The sequence below is a fragment of the Scyliorhinus canicula genome, chromosome 2 (genome assembly GCF_902713615.1).
Source record: "Scyliorhinus canicula chromosome 2, sScyCan1.1, whole genome shotgun sequence".
NCBI lineage: Eukaryota > Metazoa > Chordata > Chondrichthyes > Carcharhiniformes > Scyliorhinidae > Scyliorhinus > Scyliorhinus canicula.
Window position 1 is genome coordinate 248,505,234 of NC_052147.1, and position 19,834 is coordinate 248,525,067.

General features: G+C 46.0%; 1 protein-coding gene across 1 annotated transcript in view; it reads right to left on the bottom strand.

Annotated features, from left to right (window-relative positions):
• LOC119962094 (low-density lipoprotein receptor-related protein 1-like) overlaps positions 1-19,834 on the bottom strand; it is a 2,271,162-nt gene that overhangs the window by 63,516 nt on the left and 2,187,812 nt on the right. Inside the window, 3 exon segments of the mRNA XM_038789946.1 lie at positions 9,761-9,901; positions 10,007-10,183; positions 10,316-10,432. Of these exon segments, the coding sequence (XP_038645874.1) occupies positions 9,761-9,901; positions 10,007-10,183; positions 10,316-10,432 (435 nt within the window).

A 19,834-nucleotide genomic window follows, 5' to 3' on the forward strand; every position in this document is an offset into this window, starting at 1 on the left:
ATTGGACCCTGTATTCCCAAGTCCAAATTATAAAAAGCCATTGTCCTTGTACTGCACCACAAGGAACACCACTGCATACTTTCTTTCAGTATGAAAAGTAGCCAAACATCACAACACTTTGTTTTCTATTCCTCAGTCAATTTTGCATTTATGTTGCTGCTTTCTCTTTTATCCCAAGGGCTTCAATTTTGCGAACAAACTTAATGTGGTATTTTATCAAGCAGCTTTTGAAAGTCTATACACACAACATCAACAGCTTTGCCATCATCCGTCCTCTCTGTTATCTCGCCAAAAAAATCCAGCAATTTCGTCAAAAGTGATTTTCCCTCAACAGAATCATGCTGGCTCTCCTTTATTGAACCATTAATTGTTTTTGGTTTTCTCCCGGATTGTTCTTTCCAAAGGCTTCCCCACCACTGGCCAGTAATTAGCCTGTAATTGGCACACTTATTATTCTCAACTTCTTAAACGAAGGTGTAACATTTGCAATCCTCCTGCCATCTGGTACCACTGCTGTATCTGAGGAAGGTTGGAAGTTCATGATTAGCACTATTATGACCCGATTAGGGACCAATAGCTTTTTTGTTAAAGTAAACAAAATTTGAAATCCCAGCTATTTATTAAGAGAATAAAGCCACAAGATCCTATGGTTTTAAACACACATAAGAACGTTTACTATACAAGGGTCAACAAAGCAAACAACCAATACTAACTATCTTATAGAACATAGAACAGTACAGCACAGAACAGGCCCTTCGGCCCTCGATGTTGTGCCGAGCAATGATCACCCTACTCAAACCTACGTATCCACCCTATACCCGTAACCCAACAACCCCCCCCCCCCCCCCCACCTTACTTTTAAGGACACTACGGGCAATTTAGCATAGCCAATCCACCTAACCCGCACATCTTTGGACTGTGGGAGGAAACCGGAGCACCCGGAGGAAACCCACGCTCACACGGGGAGGACGTGCAGACTCCGCACAGACAGTGACCCAGCCTGGAACCGAACCTAGGACCCTGGATCTGTGAAGCATTTATGCTAACCACCATGCTACCGTGCTGCCCCCACCATGCTACCGTGCTGCCCCCACCTATATTCCAGCCTACAAAATTAATATTAGCTAAACTGTGGTTGAACACAAACTGCACATTAAATGACAGACAAAACCAAGACCACAGACTTTCTCAGTAATCCACTCATATGTTACCAATCACCATTAGTCAAAGAAACAACCTTTAAACTCTACTTCCTCTTAAAGGATTTCAGCACCTCTCTTTGGAGGGTATAGCTTCTCTTTCCCATAATAATAGATCCGAGTCAGTCTACCCCAATGAGCGCTCCTCTGCCAATTGCTCAATTTCTTCTCCTGAGATTATGTCCCATTGGAATTACAAGGTTGCATCACAGCATCTAATCACTGGCACGATCCCAGCATTTTACCTGCGCTGAACAGACAGCCCACTGGATTTTCGTTGGTCCAACTCACAACTTCACAGAGCAGACAACTTCACCTCAGCTTCACTGAACTGACAACTAATCCGGAGTTTCACTGATCCCCAGCTCCTCAGCAGCACCAAGCAGCTACTGTCTTTGAACTTTGCTCTCCCGACAGCTCCAACATTCATGCTGATATGCTCCATCCGTTTCATCAACCAGAATAAACTTCTCATTCGGGCTAGTTTTCGTGCCGCTCCCAGTTCCTGTGGGCACGATTCAACGGCCACGCTGCGCCTGAAAAGCAGCTTGCTGCGGTTCAGCATGGCCAATAAATGCCAGGAGACCCTGGGAGATCATCCTGGCTTGCAACGCCTTGCGAGTTCCAACGTGATCGCAAATCTGCATATTAAAGCAAGACACGGAGTCTCAGTTTAATGTGCAGTTCCAAGGTATCAAGGCATTGGGATCTATTCCCTTTGTCTCGGAGACCTAGGGAGAGTGCCGTTCAGCACTGGTCCCCACAAACGGGAACGAGATAGAACAGCACTCATGGGGGTCGACCAGGACATCGGAGGCCTCCAGGTGTATGAAGGGTGGTACCCTGGCACTCCTGGTGCCAGCCTATCACCCTCACACTGCTTGTCTGGCACCCTGGCACTGCCACCTGAGTGCCAGCCTGGCACTGCCAAGGTGCCATGGTGGCACTACCAACTGGCAGGGGCACTGTCAGGTTGCTAGGTTGGCACTGCCAATGTGCCAAACAGGCATTTTATATGTGCTGGTGATCATGCTGGGGTACTTTGTGTGGTTTTAGTGGATGTGGGTTGGGGACCCCTCCCAAAGTGCGTTGGGGCTTGAGGCGGTTGGGGGTCCTGTCGGGGCCTTTCGAGATCGGGACATCATTTCCCGTTCCACCGAGGGGTTCCGGCGAGCGGAGCTCCTCGGTGTAGAAAATGGGGCTATGTGTGGCCTCAGCCAAGCGTTCCCTGCTGATGCCCCTCATTTAATGCTGGAAGTGCTGGGAAACAAGCAGATAAATGCACTCGTTATGGGTCATGAATCGCGCCCTGTGGTTGGTCTTCCATGATAAAAACCTGGTCACCTGGTAATTGTTTCTGCATCAAAGGGCCAGGTGTCAAAAGTAACCTGGAGCCAAGTATGCAACGCCTGACTTCTGTCATGCTCTTAGCTTGCACCAGAGCCTCAGGCATGGCAGGAGTTGCAGTCCTTCAACTAAGGCCTGGACTCTTCCCCAAGAGAACACAGAATCAAATTGGAAACTTAGATTTAGACTTATTTACTTCAAGTGCTGCCAGCATTTCTGGTAGCTCTTTTTTATTCCATCCAATATCCCCGTCACCTCATTTACTGTAGCTTTGGTAAACGCCTTTTCTTCAACACATTGCCACATTGTTGTGGGTCTGGAATCACATCTCGGCCAGACCAGATAAGGACATTAGTGAGCCAGGTGGCCTTTTTAGGACAGTTGGCAGTGGTTTTGTGATTATCACTAGTCTTCTTATTCCAGATTTTTATTGAATTCAAACGTTACCATCTGCCATGGTGGGATGTGAACCCACGTCCCCAGAGCAATATCCTGGAGTACTATTCCATTGAAAAACCATTATGCCCCACCTTCCCATGAAGGAAGATCTTAATTTTGGTTTGTACAATACGATTCATCCAAAAGTGTCATTTTGGGCAGATTTGGCGGGGTTTTCCTCATCGGCTTTTTGGGCAAGATCCACACCACTATTCAACCGCATTTAATAATTTTTTTGGGCATGGGGGAATTTCTCCCCGGTCAAGCCCACACTTAGAAATGTTTTCCACACTGGGGAGCTGAACTCATTGGTGAGACTGGCTCCTCAGAGATCAGGCGCCTTTTTGAAAGGGTGCCCTGATAATTAATTGAGCTTGAGGGTCCACACAGGGCAGTGTCCCCCCCACCCCATGCGGAACTTAGCTATAAGTTTTTGCTCGGCAATTCTGCGTTGTCGCGTGTCCTGAAGGCCGCCTTGGAGAACGCTTACCCGGAGATCAGAGGCTGAATGCCCTTGACTGCTGAAATGTTCCCCGACTGGAAGGGAACATTCCTGCCTGGTGATTGTCGCACGATGCCCGTTCATTCGTTGTCGCAGTGTCTGCATGGTCTCGCCAATGCATGGACACGCGACAACGCAGAATTGCCGAGCAAAAACTTATAGCTAAGTTCCGCACGCATGAGTGCGGCCTCAACAGGGATCTTGGATTCATGTCGCATTACATCCACCCCCCACCATCTGGCCTGGACTTGCAAAATCCCACCAACTGTTCTGGCTTGAGACAATTCACACCTCTTTAACCTGTGATTATCCCTCTCCCTGGATCTGTAATGATTTGATTACCTGCAAATGCTCGCATTCCAAGCATTGTCCAGCATCTCTGACTTTGTCTGTATAAATGTTTCTGGAACATACCTCGCCATTCACCTGAGGAAGGAGCTGCGCTCCGAAAGCTCGTGTTTGAAACAAACCTGTTGGACTTTAACCTGGTGTTGTAAGACTTCTTACTATGGTATACAAGGCTATTGGCCAAGTGCTGGGAAATAGGAACTACTGAACTTAGTCAAACTGCAGATTTTAACCTCTCATGAAGTGCAGTTTTCAGATGAACTTAATAATGTTACATTCTTGCGCACAATTGAAATGAATATTTAAATATACAATTCTCTAACTGGGAATTGCAGCTCTGCAGAATTCACACCCACATGTTTCATAAAATCCCAATTCTTTCCACAGAGGTACAAACACGTGTAAAATGTTCACAGAAATTAATCAATCAAGGAAGCAGACCACTTTGTTCTTTGGATCAAAAGATCCTGCGTGCACTTTCATTAAAAATACAATAAGCTATTCAAACATTTGGCACAATTTCTGCTGTCTAATTTTCTATTCAGTGAGTTTGAAAATAGTTTCTGAACCTGAACAGCATGAATGCAGATACATTTATTGAATCGTAGAACAGCCACACATGTTTACAGACTGTTTGGCCCACTCTCTTTCCTAAATCCATCTAAAACCAATGATAAGCTCTCATCCTGTCATCTAGTTTTAGAACCGCTATTCATTGTGGCAGAACTTCCCTATTAAAACTAATTATGGACTCCAAAAATTACAAAGCAACTTAAAGAAATACTCTGCGATTACAAATGTAGGGGGTCATTGTTACCTTTCCATACATGTGTAAAATCAAGATGGTGGTCATTATCTAGGCCAGCATTTATTGATGCTGAGAAGTTGGTGGGGAGCTGCTTTCTTCAACTACGGCAGTCATGTGGTTTAGATACACGTACAGTGCTGTTAGGATTTCGATCAAGTGACCGTGAAGCAATGGACAGTCTCATTTTCCTTTTTGGTCCTAGCCATTGACATGATTGCTGTTGACGGGACAGTTGCTGTGTGCAATTTGGCGGTCACATTTCTCCACATTAAAACATTGACTACAGTTCAAAGGCCTCATGTCTTTAGCTGTGAAGCATTTTGGGACATCCTGAGGCCATAAAAGGTATGAAATAAATGTAGAGTCTGTCATAATATCCACTCATGTATATCATGAGATGCAGACAGGCAGTGATTGACACACAGGATAACAATGGACACACATGACACAAAACATCCAATCACCAGACAGGACACCACCACTATAAAGCCCACAGGGCATAAAGACTCTCCCTCTCTCAGGACCCAGCTACTGAGACAGTCATAATATCCACTCATGGATAAAGTAGGGGCTGGTTTAGCACACAGGGCTAAATCGCTGGCTTTGAAAGCAGACCAAGACAGGCTAGCAGCATGGTTCAATTCCCGTACCAGCCTCCCTGAACAGGCGCCGGAATGTGGCGACTAGGAGCTTTTCACAGTAACTTAATTGAAGCCTACTCGTGACAATAAGCAATTTTCTTCTTTCTTTCTTTCTTTCATGTATATCATGAGATGCAGACAGGCAGTGATTGACACACAGGATAACCAATGAACACACACGACACAGAACAACCAATCACCAGACAGGACACCACCACTATAAAGCCCACAGGGCATTAAGGCTCTCCCTCTCTCACAGACACGGCTAGGGAGATAGTCGCAGTACACAGGCCAATGAACATCATCACCATGTGATACAGAGCTAGTCTGGTCAAGCCAGTAGGAGGTTATCAGTTAGGTTAATAGAGTGTCAACCCACAGCAGATTATGTACAGCAATCAATAGGTTCAATAAAACAGTGTTGGACCATCTCCTGTGTCGGAAGCCTGTTTCACGTTTTACTGCATCCAGTTGCAGTCGATGTTAGACCAACACAGATAACACATCAGAGTCTTTCTTTAATATTCTTTTCACTTATTGGTGCCGACCAGAGCAGCTCTGTTAAAATAAATACCAATGCTGATATTAACTAAGATGGTCAGAAATTAGTGTAAGTTTTAGTTGTGGGCCAATTATTCTGTCTTGTGAACAGCTAAGGGTCGTCTTTAAAATAATAAATGTGTCTACATTTATCCAATTCTAATTCAGCAATTAATTTCAATGTCACTGAATAGAAGGTTAGACAGCAGGAACTGTGCCAAATGTTAGAATAGCTTTTGTTCTATCATTAAGGTGTATACTGAATCTTTTGATCTGAAGCACAAAGTGGTTTGTTCCCTTGATTGAACAATTTATGCAAACTTTTAAAATGTGTTTTGAACCTCTGCATTTGTTTGTGAAATTCATGCTCTCACACACTGGAATCGCAGTCCAAGTTAAAAAAAATTCAAGTACTGTCAGATTTTCCGACCCTTCCAACCAGAGGGACCTTCATCTCCCGCCGAAGGTGACCACCGACACAGCGGTACCCTGGCGGTGGGGCGGCTGACACATACAAAATGTCACAGACTGAGGTGGGACAGGATAATCCCGCCAGGCCATGGCAAGACCACATCCGCCACCGGAAAACATGTGGGGGGGCGGGGGGGGGGGGGGGGGGGGGGGGGGGGGGGTGATACCAGCCTTAGTCATGATTTTCACCATTTTAAAACCTGAATCAATCCAAAAAAAGTTTGAGTAAAAATGAAGGGGTAACAGATTTGAGGGACTACTTTTGTGTATGTTTGTCTCAAGTCCATGATTATATTTAGCCAGTAAATAACATTTAATATCCAAATATTGTTTAAAATATTCATACAGTTAGGAAGAGAGATAGCTCAAGTAATTTATATTTGTCCTGTGTGTGTTGGAAATGAGATACAAGTTTAAGTACATGCTTAATTTGTGTTTCTGTATTTGCATGGTAATAAAAGGTTAATAGTTTAACTTCATGTTAAACATGTCCAAATGTTTTAGTTTCACTCTAAACTTTGCCTGCATTGCAATTAACGTTTTGGGATGTAAAATCAATCGTAGGGGTGAAATAAAAACTGAAGCTGTTGCTTACTAACTAGAGGTTCACACTTAAATGCAGAAACATTTGAATTTTCAGTTTGGAACCAGCTAACCCAGAGGCAAGAAGCCTTCCACAGACAGCCAGTGCAGATAGGATAAAACATAGGGGCAGAAAGTGAGATCAAAAAGCTAAAGAACAGAAAGTCCCAGGAAGCAGAGAATGAGAGTTGCAGGAAGTTCAAGAAATCTGGGGAAATGAGTTCTGTTCAGTGAAGTCAGGAGCAGAAAGAGAGAGGCTCCCATTTAAAGACACGGCTGCGAGATGTAGACCTGGAGACATTGGATAGTGAGAAGCCAAACATCTGTAGTCATCCTAAGGTTGGTGACCCCCTTAATACAGTCTGTGAAGCAGTGGTGTACTGTTGGCATGGCTGAGAACTTGAGAGATTGTGTGGAAACTTGGATGCACATGGTGATCCAGGGCAGAGGATTCCTCAAAGGAGTGGTCTACATTCCGAGAGAAAGCATTGTTTGGAAGAAAATTCCAAGCGTCCTTTTTTGAGAGTGGAGTTTGGGAGCCCTTGTATGACAGTCAGAGTTCCAGTAGGTTAGTTGACTCACAGTGTAAGAATAATAGGGGAGTATTTAATGAGAGACCCACAGAGATTGTTTTGGGGTGGTATCTGTAACTTGGTTCAGAGTATGGGGTGTCTGACTACAGTTTGCCAACTGGTTTACATGGACAAGAAAAAAATAGAGGCATGAATTTTGCATTCAGCTGCAAAGCTAGAGTGCTCACTGCAAGCCTTGAAGAAAGTTGCCAGAAAGATCTACTGATCACTGGAGGATGGATTTCCCCTTTTCTAATGTTAGTTTGAGTGTAGCATCAAGCTAATAGCAGAAGTTATACAATAACAGTGATGTTATCAAGCACCGGGCACCGGGCTGATCACGAGTCACCCGACTCTCTCCACCCAGCATGATGTGGATTTCGTCCTCATTGGCTGAGTTCCAGATCTAAATCTTCAAATTTGCCAAATTGTTCATTTAAATACCCGGACGCTGGATTCACCTGGCGTCCAGGACTCACTGGCCGCACCTGGGAGTCTTCGCTTGGGCACCATTTAGTATTGGTCCAAGCAAACGTCGACCAGTGATAATGGCACCTGGGGGAAGAGTCTCAAAGGCCATTGGAGATCCCTGTGTAACAGGGACAGGGCAGGGGAGCACCTTGGCACGCCGTCTGGCACCTGAGAAACTTGGTACTGCCAGCCTGGCATCCTTGAAGTGCAACTCTGGCACTGTCAGGGTGCCAGGGACACTGCCAGAGTGTCATGCTGGCACTGCCAGGGTGCTAGGTTGGCAGTGCCAGAGGTTGGATTCCGGGGTGGGCCCTGACAAGTAGTCGGGGGTGGGGGTGTGATTCCCTGCAGTCTCCACATGGTTAGGGTGTGAGGGGGGGTCATAAAGGTCGCGGGACGGGTGGGGCTTAAAAGGGGCAGAACAGGGCTGCCAGACGAAATGCTGGCCTAATCCGCTTGGAACTTTTCCCACCAAGTGCAGCTTCGGAGAAACTCCCGTACCAGCCTCCCCGAATAGGCGCTGGAATGTGGCGACTAGGGGCTTTTCACAGTAACTTCGTTTGAAGCCTACTTGTGACAATAAGCGATTTTCATTTCATTTCATTTCCCCAAGGCCAAATAAAACAGTATAATGCCGTCGAATAGCGGGATTTTACACAGTACTGCAACCCCCGAGAAACACCCCTTCAAATGAGCCGTTCATCGAACTTTAACTTCAGTCCGCTGAAGTGTGTCCAAAGGAACTGTAGTGCACGGCAAGGTGGCGCAGTGGGTAGCACTGCTGCCTCACGGTATTGAGGTTTGATTCCAGCCCCAGGTTACTGTCCGTGCGGAGTTTGCACATTCTCGCCGTGTCTGCTTGGGTCTCGCCCCCGCAACTCCAAGATATGCAGTGTAGGTAGATTGGCCACGCCAAATTACACCTTAATTATAAAAAAATAATTGGATGCACTAGAATCATAGAATCCCCACAGTGCAAAAGGAAGCCATTCAGCCCAATGAGTCTGCATTGACCCTTCGAAAGAGCACTCTCCCCAAGTCCACTAACCCATCCACCCAGCCCTAATCGCATAACCCCAGAACCTAACCCGCACATCCCAGGACACTAAGGGACAATTTTATCATGACCAATCCACCAAACCCGCATATCTTTGGACTGTGGGAGGAAGTCGGAGCACCCAGAGGGAATCCACGCAAACAAAGGGAGAATGTATAAGAGCCACACAGAGTGACCCAAGGCCAGAATTGAACCCAGGTCCCTGGCGCCGTGCCATCACTAAATTTATAAAAAACAAAAATTTTAGGGCACAGTTTTAACATTCATCGAGCAGCATTGGAACTAATCTAATTGTTCTAATTTCTGTACTAGTATTTCTTCCCCTGATCAGCACCAACCAGAGTAACAGGAAAAAGGGAGGAGGGTGCAGGGAAAGAGAAATGATACGAAAAGTTTAACAAAAAAATGACAATATTCATGATATTTCACGCCATTGTTTAAAGCCTTAAATTTCATAAAATATATTCATGAGTATTCTTAAGGTATTTTGAGAGTTATTTTTTCCTAAATAGATTAATATTGGGAAGTACAGTAAGAAGTCTTACAACACCAGTTTAAAGTCCAACAGGTTTGTTTCAAACACGAGCTTTCGGAGCACTGCCCCTTCCTCAGGTGAATTCCTCATTAGGGTTCCTCATTCACCTGAGGAAGGAGCAGTGCTCCGAAAGCTCGTGTTTGAAACAAACCTGTTGGACTTTAACCTGGTGTTGTAAGACTTCTTACTGTGCTCACCCCAGTCCAACGCCGGCATCTCCACATCAATGGGAAGTAAAGAAGTGCTCACCGTAAGGTAGTGCAGTCGGAGAATCCACATCAACGCATGTTCCATTAATCATGTTCTTCCCATCTGGACACAAACACGTTACACCGGTCGGGTTCAGCAAACAAAGCCAGTCACAGTTCCTTTTGCTGCAAGGATTTGGTACTATGGAAAAGAAAGAAAGTGCATGTTGCTAACAGCCTCAATCATTCCGAGCATGGTGATGCATTCAACGCGCGCTTTGTTTGGTTAAGTTAAGCTGTTACTCACAGTCTTGTTGTTTGTACTGATGGAACACCACTGTAGCTGAGGCATCATTGAGACCTGATATCAGGTATTCGAGATTAACCCGCCCAAATTTGTGGACTTTAAAAACGCGACTGTTGGTGTGTGTTACTCCATAAATATAATCTTCAAAAACATCAATGCTGAATGGACTTAGGAGACCTCCAAAAAGAAAATTTCATTCTTAAATATTTACCAATGCGGCAAAGGACATAATTAAATTGACTATCAGTGTCTATTTTTTCCTTTAAAATCATAAAAATTAATGAACTAAGAAAGTGGAAATTTGTGCACCTTGTTTAATGCTGGCAACAGCAACAGGATTACTGCCATCAAAGCGAACACTGCCTACAATTGAAAGCTTGGCGTCTGCCCAATATAAACGTTGGTTAAAATGATCAAGAGCCAGACCTAAAGAAAGGAAAAAAATATACACATTTATAAATTATTTTGATAATGCGGCACGGTGGCATAGTGAGTGGCACAGTGGTTAGCACTGCTGCCTCACAGCGCCACAGCGTCAATACCGGCCTTGGGTCACTATCTGTGTGGAGTTTGTACGTTCTCCCCCTGTCTGTTTCCTCTGGGTGCTCCGGTTTCCTCCCATAGTCCAAAGACGTGCAGGTTAGGTGGATTGGCCATGCTAAATTTCCCTTAGTGCCCAAACGTTTAGGTGGGGTTATTAGGTTATGGAGATAGAGCAAGGGCTTAGGCCTAGGTAGGGTGCTCTTTCAGAGAGTCAGCGCAGACTTGATGTGTGTTTTTGGGAATGGCATCTAGAAACTCCCACATGGAAGTCATCTGGGGGATTCTGAGGAGTAAACCAGACATTCACTTGAGGTGTATTTGTGGTGGAGATGGAGGATGTATTTGACTACAATCATCTTATGTGGTTAAAGGAATGTTGTGCTACTGAGATCATTGTAGCTTATGATTTACTTTATAATCCATGTTAATCTTAATATATGTGCATTTGTTAATAAAGGGGTGGGAAAGGAGCATTTTATTTTAATCCAATTTTTTCTTGTTTATTAAATGCTTTTTTCTTGCGGTTAAAACTAATTAGCGTTCCTGTGACTCTGTTCCTGCCGGGGTTATAAACAAAAATAAAAGTTATGGCCTTTGAGGCACGGTTCCATTCTGGAATCTTCCCATCCAGTTATAACACCAACTGGAATCATAACATCTGCCATTCAATAAGATCATGACTGATCTGACTGTGATCTCCCACCTTTCCCTGGTCATCGTTCACCCCCTTAATCATCAAAAATATAACCACCTCTGTCTTTTGAGGAAAGGATTTCCAAAGACTAACTGCCAAAATGGAAGAAATAAATTCTCCTCATCTCTCTCTTAAATGGGTGCCCCCTTTTTTAAAACAGCGATGAGGAGAATTTATCAGCACCCTTCAGGATCTTCCATGTTTCAATCAAGTCACTCTTCTGAACTCCAATACAGATATATAAGCTTAGCCTATCCAATCTCTCCTCATAAGCACATTCCTGGTGTTAATTTAGCAAACATTTGCTGAACAGCTTCCAATGCATTTACATCCTGGTCCTTAAGGTAACCAGCAATGTTAAAAGCGGGCAGATAAAAGGGAAGCCCAAAGGAGACCGGGAAGATCCCTGTTCACTAAATATGATAACTGTTTACAGTGCTCACATACATTGAAAGATTCTGTCTCCTGTGAATGAGCTTGTGTCAGGTCTGTGCTGGCAGTGTTACCCAAGCAGCAGCCTGAACAGTCATTCCTGGGGGAGGGGGGAAGCAGATAAGAGGCAAACACTGTGGTGCCAAATAGTCGATGGAAGAAGAGATACAATATTATGCCCATGAAGGCTGCTTTGGCTTTGCAAACTACCACAGCAGGATGTGGGAGGGAGACAGCCTTTAGTTGAAGAGCCACATCATAGAGCCATCTGAGGATTTGGGGAGATTCACCTTTGCAAGGCCAAAGAGGTAGAATCGCTGGGACAGGCTTTACCGTTGGGAGTGGATTCAGGAAACTCTACAAAAACTAAAGGTAGTGCCTGGAGGCCATCACTCAAAGTTGCTACTTGGCACAATAGCAAAAAGTGAACCCATTAGAAACAGAGAGCAACTCTGTTTACTACAAGGATTCTAATCAAGTGGATGAATATAAAAGGGGAATCTTCATTTCAGTGGCTTAAAGCTTAAATGGCCTCCAAACATTGTGTTTAGTTATTGTATTTTTGTCATTTGTTACAGTAAAAATTTGAAAAGGTGAAACCTTGTCATGTCATCCTTTTCAGCTATTAACCAGCTGTCTAAATTTCTTTTTAAGTATTGGGAGATAGCATAAACAGTCGACCCAGCATTCAATGACATCAAGCCACGTGGTAATCCAATGATTTCCTGCGAACAGCATCATTATTGGTGCACAGTTTGTCACTGATCTAAATTGATTGACTGTTGCCTGCAGAAGTTTACTTCCAGTTGAAGATTGGGCAAGGGGCCGAATTGAGGTTAATGTGCAGCTTCTGCTCTTAAAGAGTGAAGTTGTTATTTAAATATTATTGAGCCAAAAACTGGAAATTACTGAAAAATGTGGCAATTGACATCTTTTAAGATCCTGTTTTGTGGGTGCGAAATAAAATGTGTCATGGGTGGGAAACTATCAGTGTGAGGAGAGACTTGGGTTACATAGAACATAGAACAGTACAGCACAGAACAGGCCCTTCGGCCCTCAATGTTGTGCCGAGCCATGATCACCCTACTCAAACCCACCCTATACCCTTAACCCAACAACCCCCCCACCTTAACCTTACTTTTATTAGGACACTACGGGCAATTTATCATGGCCAATCCACCTAACCTGCACATCTTTGGACTGTGGTTATAAGGGCTATTTCCAGTGGACAATAATAGGTGAAGAGGAGATTCAGTAGATTTATTTTAAATTACAATTGGCTGGATTACTGTTGGCGGGATCCTCCATTTTGTCGGCAGCATATTCACACCCGCGGATATTCTGACAGGGTGAAGTTGCCCACAATGCGAAACCCCATTGGCCGGCTGTCAGGACAGAGGATCCCACTGACAGCGGGGGTGCCGAAGCAGAAAACGTGTGCGGCGGGGCGGAGAATAGGAGTTTTGCAAGGGTTAATGAGCAAAGACTTTGTCAGGGCAATCAGTGACAAAAGGTGATTAATGATGCTTGATGCACTAAAATCTGGAGGGGAAACTCGGCTGTGCATCTGAACACCTGCAAGCCAGTTTTCTCACTTCAGCCAGCGCTCTAGTCACTGAGGGGAAGCTTCAGTGACTAAGGTTTGACGCCAAGACTTACAAAAAACTATTTCCAAGTCCATACTAGAAGAGGGCATATCGTCTTTCACGGACAACTGAAACAGTTATTGTGTTATTCTTTGGAAGGGCGATTCCCCTCGTCCTATCTTGCAAAACAACCTCTGTGCAAGCGGCACATTTACCTGCTCTCACACACATTGGGGATGGACAGTAGACAATTGGTTATCACTCAAGGTCCTTTTCAGACATGCATGATCTCATCACTACTGTTTGCATTGTTGAATAAAGTAGCACATAACGAATATATAATAATAATATAAAAATTCTTTATTGTCACAAGTAGGCTTACATTGCAATGAAATTACTGTGAAAAGCCCCAGTCGCCACATTCCGGTGCCTGTTCAGGTACACAGAGGAAGAATTGAGAATGTCCAAATTACCTAACAGCATGTCTTTCGGGACTTGCGGGAGGAAACCGGAGCACCCGGAGGAAACCCACGCAGACACAGGGAGAATGTGCAGACTCCGCACCAACAGTGACCCAGCCAGGAATCGAACCTGGGACCCTGGAGTTGTGAATCCACAGTGCTAACCACTGTGCTACCGTGCTGCCCTCTAAGGTAGTTGTGCCTGTATCCATGCACATGGTGGCATGGGTAAAAGCTTGCCATTCTCTGTTTTCCTTCTTCAAGTAACACAAGTCAGTGTTATCCATCGGAATTCGTACTCTCAAAATTTTGAATGCAGCAACAATAAGTAAAACCTTCCTTAAATAAATAACCCATTAAAATACACAATGATGGAAGAATTCTGCTACCACAAACTCAGAGCTAAATTGGGACCATTGAGTCAATCTCAACAAGTTATGCTCACTACCTTGTTGCCTGATAACATACAGGCAGTGAACCAGAATAAAGCCAGAAACATTCATGAAAATCTGCAGTGGTATCGTCATTGCCCTGTTATTCTTCTTCCTACCAACCAATTACCCATTTACACATGAATACATTTTGGTATACCAATGTGATACATCATTATCTACATAAGCAATGTCTAAAGGTAATATGCAGCCAACCCTACAGATAAACCCAAGGAAACAAGAAAAGGTTGCAAAGGCGCTCATTAAGCACCTTTCATTCCACTAAACAGCAGCAAGAGTACATCATACTGAAGAGGTGGAATTCCGAACGGACTACAGAAGATACAAAATGGATGCCGCCTGACATAAAATCGACTCCGTTTAAAGACATTAAATGTGCTGACTTACGCACAAGAGATTTGCACAACAAACTGACTTTTGGGTTATAGGCTATTATCACACTTCTGCCTTGTTCAACTGGTATCATCCAAACCACAATTAAGGCAGATGTTCAGCAAAGAGGCAACTGCCAGTGTCTGTCGTAATATTTGCTAAGTAAATTAGCAGAAGTTGGCCTCAATTTCTTGCTATTTCTTATTGCAAAATTACCTACGTTTCTGCCGAATGAACTGACTCATGGTCATATGATCAACCATCAACTTTGTTTACTCATGTATATAAAGGCTAATGTCAGAGATGCAATCAAAGAGAAGTCGGCGAACCCCCTTGTCAGAGGGTACATCGCTTCTCCCAGAGCTTTGTCATTTAATGAAGCATTTCTCTCACTGAATAGTCTACAGTCTAGTTTCTGCCGGTTATTTTTTCCCACAACAGTACCACTAACAGTTTTAGTTACTCTGAGGAGGGCACACTATGTGAAGGGCAGAGCATCAATGAGCAGACCTTGAAGATGGTCGTAGTACATCAGTAGGTATCTCATGGCTACAAGGTCATCTCATTGTACATCTTACAATGTACAGGGATTTACAGTCTTCAGTATGATATTCATTCAAAAGATAGATGCCAAATTTCCTGCAAAATCAAGCAGTGACTTGAGGAAAATCTGTACAGTTTTGTATGACCACTGAACAGGAATGCAGTCTTTTTTTAAACACATGGAAGCTCTTCAGCAAAGCCCCCAATGACAGAGGTGCTAAGCAAGTTGCAGCATCTATCATGAATCTCCAGACTGCTGTTTCGGAGGCACAGGCAAAGATTCACACTTGGAGGTGTGCTTCCATGTGAAACAGTTGTGGTAATCAGCAGCAGGAATATGGTTGTAGTTGAAAACTGAAGTTGCTGTTGCTGCTCAGGCAGAAATCTTGGCCGGGATTCTCCGATCCCGTGGCCAAGTTCGGACGCTAGCGTCAAAAGCGGTGCGAGCCACTCCAGCGTCACCGGGCCGCGAGGCCCAGATATTCACCCCTTCCTAGGGGAATAGTATGGAGCCGGAGTGGCGTCCGGTGCTCCAACGCTCAGACGTTGGCACGGAAGGGCTGCACCACGGCCGGTGCGAGTCCGCGCATGCGTGCCGCGGCAATATGGTGCTGCCCTACAGGGGTCCGGTGCGGAGGAACATTGGCCCCCCACGGAACTAGCCCACCCACTGATCGGTAGACCCCATCGTGAGCCAGGCCATCGTGGAGGCCCCCCCGCGGAGTCAACCCCCCCCCCCCCCCCAATCAAGAGCAGCCAGAACTCCGAGGTCCTGCTGTTGGACCATATGTAACCCATGCCTCCCTCCTCCCCTGCCGATTTTCCAACCCAGCGCAGGATCGGAGAATCCCGGCCAATCTTGTCCGTTCAGATCCACCCTTAAAATGACAAGTTGTGTAAAAGAAAACAAAATTATAAGTTGTACGCCAGAAAACTGACAGAGCCAGTGAGCCACTACAATGTTGGAAGGCTACCATATTTTACAGCACACGGGAATGCAAAGCCGTCTTAATTCCAAGAAGCTCTCAAATGACATGCTTCAACCAGCCACCTAGCTTACTTCTGCTCTTGAAGAAATCCAAGTTTAACATACAGAACATTCTCCCTGTGTCTGCGTGCGTTTCTTCTGAGTGCTCCGGTTTCCTCCCACAGTCCAAAGATGGGCAGGTTAGGTTGGGTTACGGGGATAGGGGTGAAGGAGTGGGCCCAGGTAGAGTGATGTTTCAGAAAGTTATTGCAGGCTTGATGGGCCGAATGGCCTCTTTCTGCACTGTACGAGCACATAAAATACATGCCATCACCATGGGGAATCACCTGGCCAAGAATAATGGCCATACAGATGGATCACGGAGGGAAATTATATTTCATTGCACCTTATTTCTCCTGTGTCCAGGACGTTTTCTTCCGAAGATGTAGCATAGGATATCAGTGGAGCAAAACATTGGTATCCATGGTAGTTGGGTGAGCAGCATTTGAGAATTTGAACTCAGGTAAACTAGAATTCGGAATTAAGAAGTTGATATCCAGGGCGGCACGGTGGCGCAGTGATTAGCACTGCTGCCTACGACACTGAGGACCTGGGATCGATCCCGGCCTCGGGTCACTGTCTGTGTGGAGTTTGCTCATTCTCCCCGTGTCGTGTGGGTTTCATCCCCCCAACCCAAAGATGTGCAGGTCAGTTGGATTGGCCACACTAAATATCCCCTTAATTGGAAAATAATAATAACTGGGCACTCTGAATGTATTTAAAAAAGGAAGTTAATATTCATAAAAGTGACTATGAGGTGCCAAGATTGATGTTAAGACACAACTGGATCACCCACATTCTAAGCAAAAATGGTGCCCTTACCTGGAATTGCCTTTATATAAATCTAGTCCCACATAAACATAACGTTACTATTATCTGAAGTGGTCTAGCATCAAACCTCGGCCAGTGGTCCAAGAGGAGGTCTAACACCACCTTCCCAGCACAACTGGAGATGGCTAATAAATGCCAGTGATGCCTACACCCAGGAATGCATAACCCACGAATAGTTTTGTATTCTCGAAACCATCTGAACTGTTTTCCTTCTCTTTCAAATAGCTTAAGCTTAGAGGATTTCCGTCAGGCTAAGGTGAATGAATATTGATGGTGATGGCCTTTTTTGCTGATTATTGCCATCTGAACACAGATAAAACAAAGCACGAGGTAGCTTCTGAAAGCTATGATCTGCCTGCTAGGGTGTAGATGAGCATATAAATGCCATTGGTAATGTCCTTGACTCCAGGGAATCCTTTGGTTTTGCTGCTAAGCTTCTGGAGAGAAAATATTTTTCCCCTTGCTGAACAGCGCATCTATGCGTTGCCTGATGTTAAAGATGTCCCTTGTGATATATTGGAATGAGCTTGAGATTGTTAACAACATAAGGCTACAGAGAGTTTGACTGCTACTGGCTCTGCTGTCCTTGTGGTAGAGGTTGCCTGCAGATCAGATAAAACATTATCTCTGGCTCCTTCCCAAAGTGCAGCCTGCAAAGGTAACTTTCAGCAGATTTTCGGAAGTATCATGTGTCTGTATCCATGCACATGGGGGCATGGGTGAAAGCTGAAGGAAATGATACTCTGGTGCAATTAACTGTGCTTCCATCCATCTTTCCACTTTCTGTTTTCCTTCTATAATAATAATCGCTTATTGTCACGAGTAGGCTTCAATGAAGTTACTGTGAAAAGCCCCTAGTCGCCACATTCCGACGCCTGTCTGGAGAGGCCGGTACAGGAATTGAAGCCACGCTGCTGCCTTGTTCTGCATTACAAGCCAGCTATTTAGCCCACTGTGCTAAACCAGCCTTTGTAACACATGGCAGGATTACCACTGGAATTTGCATTCCCAAAATTTTGATTGCAGCACTAAAAAATAGGTAAAACCTTCTGCAAATGAAGAATCCATTAAAAAATTCACATCCCTTCCTTTAAAAGTCCTCTTGAGGGCCTATCAAGATTTTTCCACACTCCGGACTTCCGGTTGCGGTGATGCGGAGCTAAGCCGCACGTTCGGTGGCTCCCGCTATTTTCAGTCTTTTGGGCTCTTTTAAGGGCACGTAGCGGTGCTGTTTGGACTTTGCCCCGTGTGGGAACACTTCTTCTAAGATTCTCCGCCGGTGGATGGCCTGGAGTAGGAGTGGAGCCGTTAAAAAATCGGCTTTGGAGCAGAGAAAGGTGTGAGGCAGGAAAAGCAAGATGGCGGTGGGCGGGGAAGCAGCAGCGTGGCAGCAGCGGGCACGAGAGCAGTAGGAGCTGCTTTAGCGCTCCTTCAAGGAGCTGAAGGCATAGATTCTGGAACCGTTTAAGGCCTCCCTGGACAAGCTAATGGCGACCCAGACGGCTCAGGGTGCAGAGATCCGAGAGCTTCGACAAAAGGCCTCGGAGAGCGAGAACGAACTCCTGGGCCTGGCAGTGAAGGTGGAGTCGCACGAGGCGCTCCATAAGAAGTGGTCAGCGAGGATGGAGGAGATGGAGAACCGGGCCCATCGGAAGAACCAGCGGATTCTAGGCCTCCCAGAGGGGCTGGAAGGTTCGGACTTGGGGGCCTATGTGGCTATGATGCTGAACACGCTAATGGGTGCGAGGTCGTTTCAGGGACCCTTGGAGCTGGAGGGTGCCCATCGGGTGCTGCTGCGGAAGCCCAGGCCAATCGAGCCGCCTCGGGCGGTGCTGGTCCATTTTCACCGCTTTGTCGACCGTGAGTGTGTGCTGAGATGGGCGAAGAAGGAGAGGAGCAGCAAGTGAGAGAATACGGAGATCAGGATCTACCAGGGTTGGAGTGCGGAGGTGGCGAGGAGAAGGGCTGGGTTTAACCGGGCGAAGGCAGTGCTCCAGAAAAAAGGGGTCAAGTTTGGCCTGTTACAGCCGGCACGCCTGTGGGTCACTTATAAAGACCGCCAGCATTATTTTGACTCCCTGGAGGAGGCCTGGACTTTCGTCCAGGCAGAGAATCTGGACTTGAACTGAGGACTGGGGAATGTTGTACACAGCCCGGAGGCTTTGTCCGCCTTGGTATCCTTTCGCTTTATCGGTTCTATTGGATGATGTTTTTTGCTGTTCTGCTTTTTTGCTTTTTGGGACTGTTATCTGTTTACTTGGGTGTTTTGTCATGTTTGGATTTTTATTCTTTTTCACTGGTTGAGAGTTTGGGTGGGGTTCGCGGTCCTGTTGGGTCATGTGCCCGTCTTTTCCCGCGTTTTGGGTCAGGGGGCGGGGCTTGGGATGGAAGCGCGGGCTTTTCTCCCCCGCTGGAGGAGAAGGGGCGGGGCCGGCACTGGGGGGATGGTTGTGTGGCACTGGGGAGGGTCATTGGGGTGGCGGGAGCAGCCGGGGTCAGCAGGAGTCGGCTGACTTACGGAAGTACAATGGAAGGGGTTACGCAGCTAGGGGGGCCCTAGCTTGGGGGGGGGGGGGGGGGTTTGGGGGGAGGGGAAAGAGGGGGGGTACCGGGTTGCTGCTGGAATGGCCAAGAAGGAGCTGGAGCGGGTAGAGGGGGTCGGGATGGGGGGTCTGACGCTGTGGGGAACAGGCTGAGCGGGGGGCGCGGGCACGTGGCGGATTAAGGAAGGGTGATGGCTAGTCGAACCGGGAGGGGAGTAGGTGGCCCCCTGATCCGGCTGATCACCTGGAATGTGAGGGGACTGAATGGGCCGGTCAAACGGGCCCGCGTGTTTGCGCACCTGAAGGGGCTGAAGGCGGACGTGGCTATGCTTCATGAGACGCAC